This window comes from Dichomitus squalens (assembly GCF_000275845.1).
Source record: "Dichomitus squalens LYAD-421 SS1 unplaced genomic scaffold DICSQscaffold_70, whole genome shotgun sequence".
Classification (NCBI taxonomy): Eukaryota; Fungi; Basidiomycota; class Agaricomycetes; order Polyporales; family Polyporaceae; genus Dichomitus; species Dichomitus squalens.
Window position 1 is genome coordinate 124,236 of NW_006766952.1, and position 7,084 is coordinate 131,319.

At 54.5% G+C, this 7,084-nt stretch overlaps 2 protein-coding genes across 2 annotated transcripts; both read right to left on the reverse strand.

Moving 5' to 3' along the window:
* Positions 1-43: 43 nt before the first annotated feature.
* On the reverse strand, positions 44-1,336 carry DICSQDRAFT_183715 (uncharacterized protein; the record flags this gene model as incomplete). The annotated part of the gene is made up of 4 exons (XM_007370565.1): positions 1,204-1,336; positions 762-1,139; positions 171-700; positions 44-97 (listed from the first exon to the last, which is right to left on the reverse strand). Exons 1-4 carry the CDS (start codon positions 1,322-1,324, stop codon positions 44-46), a joined length of 1,083 nt encoding a protein of 360 aa, XP_007370627.1. The 5' UTR covers positions 1,325-1,336.
* Positions 1,337-1,855: 519 nt separating this feature from the next.
* Positions 1,856-6,474, reverse strand: DICSQDRAFT_141132 (P-loop containing nucleoside triphosphate hydrolase protein). Its single transcript, XM_007370566.1, has 20 exons — positions 6,134-6,474; positions 5,958-6,060; positions 5,890-5,901; positions 5,731-5,836; positions 5,451-5,680; positions 5,350-5,399; positions 5,058-5,297; positions 4,922-5,002; positions 4,163-4,869; positions 4,007-4,106; positions 3,792-3,949; positions 3,638-3,733; positions 3,464-3,578; positions 3,289-3,408; positions 3,081-3,236; positions 2,889-3,026; positions 2,454-2,831; positions 2,252-2,396; positions 2,139-2,194; positions 1,856-2,079 (listed from the first exon to the last, which is right to left on the reverse strand). Exons 1-20 carry the CDS (start codon positions 6,440-6,442, stop codon positions 1,936-1,938), a joined length of 3,444 nt encoding a protein of 1,147 aa, XP_007370628.1. The 5' UTR covers positions 6,443-6,474; the 3' UTR covers positions 1,856-1,935.
* Positions 6,475-7,084: the final 610 nt, after the last annotated feature.

Sequence of the window (7,084 nt, forward strand, 5' to 3'; positions counted from 1 at the left end):
GCACATATCCGGGCTTGGTTTCGATCGATTACTCAGACAGAAGTCAGGCCAGTTTCTTGAGAAGCTCTATAAACCTCTGCGGCTCCTCCAAGTGAACCTGTGCGGGTCGAGTCATCAGCGTGTGCATTCGGTCAAACTTGTCACGATATGAGATGGTCGCTAACACTCACGAAATGGTTAGCACCCTCCAGCTTATGGAAATCGATCTCCCTACGAGCATCTGGGTCTGACTCCCTATATCTAGACCTCAGGACCGCCACCGCCCACGCAAGCTCGCCCGCTGTCATATCGCACCACACAACGTGCACCCTGACCCCAGGCCAAACCTTCTTCTTCGCCCCACTGCTATCATCAAGCAGTCTGCAGTCAAATAGTGCACGCAGGGCGTTCTTCTCATATAACGAGCTCAGCGTTGGGGACCATAATGCGTGCTGAGTACGCTCGAAGATAGCCGGATGGGTCAAGTCGCGGATTTCCTGGTCCGTGAGCTTTGCAGTGGTGGGCTGGGGATCGTTGAGCGGACCGCGAGGTACGTACGAGGTAGTGTCGTGGATACTGTTTGGAAGTGTGAAGGGTGGGTAGTAGGCGGATACGGAGAGGCCGAACTGAAGAGCTTGCTCCTCGGGGGATGCCATGGGATCGAATAGCAAAGACTTGAGACCTGGAGGCGGCTGAACTCCTACAGCAGTGTGGCTCGGATCTAGAGTCACTCACAGTTCAAGGACACGTATAATTGGACTGCGTTATTCTCGCACACTCACCGTACATGATGAAGCTTCGTATATATGCGCCCAGGAGGGCCCGAGTATTTTCTGACAATTTGTCTGCGTTGGCGAAAGAGAATAGCGTTTGACTGTTGCCTCCGGACCAGGCGAGAATCGAAAGACCGCCCGATTTCTGGTCGCTCCCCGCCGTAGTGTGGATCTTGGGAATGTTCTCATTCTCGATGAACCAACGTAAGAAAGTAGCGATCTCGAAGCCCCGAGTCTGGAGGGCTGCTTGTTGATCATCCAGAGTCCCTCGAAAGAGCTCCAGTTCTGCGTCGGAATATGGTGTCGATCCGGGATAACCGCGGAGATTGAGTAGGACAAGACGCAAATTATGTTCCTTTGCTAAGGGTATAAGGGGTCTGAAGCCGGCTGTAGAGGTCGTGCTGTCGTCTCAGCTCCCAATTGGCAGGGAGTGGAACGGAGCGCGACGCACCGCCATGAAAACACGTTCCGTGTATCAGCACCAGAGTAACATATCCGCTGGATGTACTTGGCGCGCCGCTATCTTCATAATATAGCACAGAGCCGTGGTCGTCGACTGCTGCTGTAGGCATTGTCTACGCAGCTGCGAGGTGGAAAAGAGAATACGAGGGTGCGGAGGCAATCTCACCGTCTTTGAGTTACCCTCGCGCGGATGTCCGGGCCTGCTTCCAGCACGGTCTTTCGAAGCGGTCTATGGCCACCGTAAGAGGATGTCCGGTTGATCCGGACGATGCGGCCTCATTTACAGTCGGACGAGGTGAACGTCACCCTGACGTTCCAGAATGCAGCTGCCTTCCGTCAGTCAGCCGATGCCGTCGGACATAAGCATAGCAGAGAACATCCTCTACAGTGTGCCGCGGTGCAGACTGAGCAACCTCGAGCGGATCTATGCTGTGGTTCGGTAAGTGACTGTCAGCGCACCTATCCGCATAATGAAATTGTCTGTTCTCTTAGCAAAGATCTCCTCACACCGGGAGTCGTGTGTTATGAGGTCGCCTGACAAATGAAGGATGAGAATACGGAGCTGACACTGTCGTCATGTATCCTCCCAAGCAATCTAAACAGTCGAACAAAGGCTTATTAGACGTCGAGGATACACGTATACGATATAGGCGCTCTACTAATACAATACTAAGAGACGAAGACTTAAGCTTAAGGTTGACCCGGACTTCCCAAGCGCGGCCTACTGGAAAGCCAGTACCCCTTGCCCTCGCTCAGGATCCGTCATGCGGTGAACACGAACCGTGTTCCCGACGTGGATGTTGTTCATGTCCTGGGGAGTGATGAGAATGTACTGCTTGCGGTTTGACGTGTTCGCAGTATCGATCTAAGCGTGACATTCTGGTGAGCGGATTTGCGCTCGGAGGAGAAGCAACGGAAGCTCACCATCATTCTCATACTGATCCGACGGTTGACAGCGTCCATGAATACGTCGAATTCGTCTGAAGATAGATGTTAGAAGGCAAGATGTCAACGAAAGCTAAAGAAGAGGAACGTACCAAGGCAGCGGATAGGACAGCCAATGGATTCCCAAAGCGAGAGCAGGAGGCAGATGGTTGAGAACGACTTCTCACCACCACTAAGTGACCGCGGATCCTTCTCTCGGGTGTTTGCCTGGGTCAGATTTTGGTCGTCGGTCTGTACCTATGTCACCGGGCTGGTTAGTGACTAGCTCCCCTAACAACAAGAGCGATTACTTACCCTGAGCTCGAGCTTTCCGTTTACATGGTCGAACAGGACCTTCCCGAAATAGCCACGGTTTGATAAGTGATATCCAAAGTACACCTTGCACCGGAGGGCAATGTGACGACGGAATTCGTGCCACCTCGCCAAGCGCGACTTGACCGACTTCTTGAGCGCCCTGTTCAGCGACATCAGCGACTTGAGTTCCCTCTTGGCCGTGTCGAGTGCCGCCTTCTTCTTCTGCAGCTCCTCGGCGATCTCCTCGATAGATGCGCCCTGTCGCCTTTCGCGCTCCTTCAACGCGGCCTGGACGGCTTCTAGAGTACGCTGCACGACATCGGCCTTGCGTGGGTTTGGGAATCGCTCGCAGTACTCGGCCGCCTTCGCGGTCCAGCTCTACAGTCGCTAGTGAGAAGGGAAGCCAAGATACACGGAGTCAAGAGATTCGATCACCTCAAACTCTTTCTGCACATCCTCAGCTGTCTTCTCCGCTGTGGCGAGCTTCTGACGTTCTGCTTCCGCCTTGGCCTTGTAATGATCAATTACGCCATTCCCGTGTATACGAGCTGCGACAGCGTTCGCGAGCTCATCCTGTTGAACTATTCTTAACTATTTTCGCTGGTGCAATGCAAAAGGAAGACGTACAGAAAGTGCTCGGTGCTTGTCACTGAAGTCTGCAATCTGAACGCGGAGCCGGTCGGCCTCAGCAATGAGCGGAGCCTGGTCCTCGTTGACCTTGGCTTTTTGTCTCGTAATGTGCTCAAATTGCGACAAGATCGACTCCTTCTCTGTGAGTTGCTCCTGCGTACGATCTGAGCGAATATGATGGCGAGTCTCGCTGCGGACGACTTGCCTGAAGAGCATCCTGCAGAGCTTGAATATTCACGGGCAAGTCCTCGTTGAGTTCTTTCTGGAGGTCGCTTATGCGATTCTTGAGCTCCCGGATGCTACGCAGGCATCCCTGCTCTTGCGCCTGTAGGCTGTTGAATACATATAAGCAACAAGGTTAGTGGATCGAAACCACTTACGCTGAAGTTCTTGGCCTCTGCCCGAGCAAGTTGTGCCGTTGCGGTCAGCTCTGGGATTCGTCGGTTGATATCAATCAGCCTGCTGTTGTACTCCTGCTTTGATGCCGACCACCGCCTGCGAAGAAAGGTGAGCTCCAACCACAACTTGTGCGATGTGCCCTTCGATAGACATACTGCTTCTCAGCATCGGCGTTGCTGTTGCGGAACAGAACGTGACGGGGATCGTTGCCCTTCAGGCCCGAGAGGACGGTCGACTGACCACCTCCCTCACTGTTGCCAGCGATCAGCCAGAGAGACGGGTACGAACAAAGGTCTCACGAATACCCACGGGAAACGGACAACTCTGTATAAGTCTGCCGCCAAAGCAACGCCCCCTTTGGGTAGACCCATGAGCATCTGATCTGCTTCACGACGACTGGGAGCGAGTAGCTGGTTCTCAATATGAGCCGTATTGACTAGCTGACGAAGGACGTAAGGATTGGACACCTAGGTATTCTCAGTAAAGCATCACAATATGAAGTGAATATACACGAGTGGACGAACCTCCAGAGCACGAAGGATAGTCAAGTACTGTACTGGCGGCTCTCCCTCACTAAAGTCGAAGAGATCGACTTCTGAAATGATGATCTGGCACGTGCGAGAGCTACGACGCATGCTGTGTCAACGATATCTCTAATTCAAAGTCTTCAGATGGCTCACTTGTTGCTCTTTGCCAGAATATCCGCCAGGGTGTTCCGGTCTCGAGGATCAGTGATAGCGAAGCTACCCATGAGCCCCCCGATGACGATCCGGAGCACGGCGCCCCACCGATCGGGCTCCTTCACTTTGACGTATAGCCCGAAGGGCCCCACGGGAGGCTGTCCGTACCATCTTGACTGACGGATCTGCTCAAGGACCCATTCCATATTGTGCCCGAACTGGGCGAGCTTGCTCTTCTCCATCTCACCACACCTCCGGATCTGCTCTTCGCACTCGACGATGCGCTCACGCATCTGGTTCTGCTCCTGCCTAAGCCGCTTGACCTCGGCCTCAGCACCCTCGGCCTCGCCGTGGAGGCGAGTCTTCTCGGCCACGGCGTTCTTGTGCTCAGCCTCCTTCTCCGCGAGCTCGGCATTGGCGGTCTGGAGCTGGGCGGTCGTCTTGTCGCGCTTGTCACGAGAGCGGGTCTCGAGGCGGGCTTGCTCCTCGGCGATCTGCTTCTCGAGCTCGGCGATAGTGTTGTTGACGCCCGCGAGCGACTCGTTCATCTGCTTCTCGTCGTTACGAAGTTGTGTCAGCCTCGTCTGACCTTCCCTGATCTGTGCCTTGAGTTGGTCCTTGCGGGCGGTGAGGGTGTCGACGGTTCCGAGCGCCTCGAGCTCCTCCTCAAGCCTTCCCACCTCAGCCTCAACCTGGGCGCGATTTGCCTGAAATTGGCGGTTAGATGGAGATGAAAAGCGACGTGACAAAGCTACCAGCCTCCGCTTGCTTGACATTGGCTTCCGCCTTCTCGACCTTGTGCTGAATGTTGGCCACCTCCGTCAACTTGCTCGTCAATTCCTGACGTATCGTATGCGTTAGGAGCGACACAGCGCAGTGCATATGATCTACCCACTGCTTCCTTGGTCGCGACATGTGCCCAGGCGAGCTCCTTCTTGAGCTCATCAGCCTTGTGACGTTGCTCCCGTGCCATCTCAGCCTCCTCGAAGCGGGCTTGAGCTTCGCGATAGGCCTCTTCGAGGTCGGGGATAACTTCGGCCTTGCGCTTCAGGACCTTGGCCGTTTGGCTGATATTCTCCATGCAAGTCTGGTACTCCTCGCTGAGCTGACTCAGCTGTGTGCCCTTCAGGAAGAACTGCGATCGCGAATGAAGGGTGCGCATATGCCCGTGGACTACGTCAGCTTACCTTATACTTGTCTGCGGGCGATGAAGCAGAGAGGAACTGCCGCGCAGAATCTGGGGAGCAAAAGTTAGCTCGTTGTGGTCAGCGTAAGCATAGGAGCACACCTTGGGTCAGGATATTCATCGGATTGTCTACCTGGATGTTCATGTGGTCGCAAATGGCCTGGAGCTCCTCACGCTTCGACGAGACGGTTCTCCCGTCCCTGGCCTTGATCTTGTACGACGACGAGCCGTCCCTCGTGAAGCGGCGAGTGATGATGATGCTCTTGCCGTACTCCTTGGGCTTGTACGCCTCCTCGCCCTGGTTCTTAAGCTGCACGGAGACTTCGGCGACGCTGCGGAGTACGGTTGGTGTACGAGATGGGTATAGAGAGGAAATGCTCACTTTTGGCCTTCACGGATGAAAGACTTCAGACCGCTACCACGACCGGTCGACGTAGCCTTGCCTCCAAGAGCGACGGTCAAAGCTGACAAGACCGCACTCTTTCCACCTGACAGAGACCGATGAGCGGCCTGACTCCAGTTGAGACATCCGAGCACTCACTTCCGTTGTGTCCTGTAAGGCCGACACAAGTTACATACATAGCACACGTCAGGCATGCGTGAACTTACCGATAATGAAGTTAATCTGGGGACCCAGGGAGAATGTCAAGTACTTGTGGCACATGAATTGGGTCATCTCCAACGACTCAATGATGCCCATCTCCGCAATACCCTACATGAGCACAAGAAACATGTAAGCCTCGATCCAACTCCCACCCTGTCCCAGAAGTACGGAACGCACTCACCCCCTGCGTCTTCGACTTGTTCATGAGCCGCTCCCGGATCCTCTCCTCGTGCTCCTCCTCAAACTTCTTCTCCTCGTCCTCATCAGGCTCCGCAACGCCCCCAAGGTCATCGCCATCATCTTCCTCCTCCAAGTCGCTCCCCGCGGTCCGCGCACGTTCCTTCCCCTTCCCTTTGTCACTGCGGCGATGGGTGGCTCGCTGCTGCACCTCCTCCTCCACTTCGCTGTTGTCTGCGGTCCGTGAGCGCTTGGAGTAGTGCTCCGAGCCGCTTTCGTCGTCGGATTCAGCGACGGCTCGACGCTTAGCCATGGTATGTGCGGGAGTCGCGAGACGCGTCGTGATCGTGTACAGGTGAGCGAGCGAGGACCCGCGTTCGCGACGCGTCGCGTTGACGCCTTGTAAACGTGGACAAACAACGGCCAGCACGTGCACCAAAAAGCGTGATGCTCGAGAAAAGGAGCTAAGTACACCACCGGGCGACTTCAGATATGCCACTGATATGGAAGGGGGACAGTATGGTCCGCATATAGTCACCGGTATAAGGTTCATGTCAGCGCCGCATGTAGCCGATAGGCAGCGCCCATATTGGCGCCATACCACGTACGACCCTTTCCCCATACCATGACCTTATGGTTTTCATATCGAAGCGATCGACCCCTTTACTGTCCCTCATTCATGTCCATACAATATCGGCTACCGACATTGAATACATATGGGCTCACATGGTCCCAACCCGCAGGCACATGGTGCGGCTGAAACTTGTTAAGTATCCGTGCCGCCTCCCGTACACCCGTATATCAATAGCGGCTTGACGAAAGAAGAGAAATTGTAGTGAGATTCAAAAACTTAGTTGGATAGCACATAACTATTAACCTATCTTTTCAGGTGAACATAAGGCTTACAATGGGCAGCTCGGACGACGAGTACGAACCCTCTCAATTCGTCGGCGAT

What these genes read in the sequence shown, in the direction of transcription:
- DICSQDRAFT_141132 (XM_007370566.1), bottom strand. Translation starts at nt 6,442, where the DNA reads ATGGCTAAGCGTCGAGCCGTCGCTGAATCCGACGACGAAAGCGGCTCG. An exon ending in CTCTGCAGGATGCTCTTCAG is followed by an intron (nt 3,237 to 3,288) that starts GCAAGTCGTCCG and finishes GATCGTACGCAG; the next exon opens with GAGCAACTCACAGAGAAGGA. An exon ending in GGATCAGTATGAGAATGATG is followed by an intron (nt 2,080 to 2,138) that starts GTGAGCTTCCGT and finishes TGTCACGCTTAG; the next exon opens with ATCGATACTGCGAACACGTC.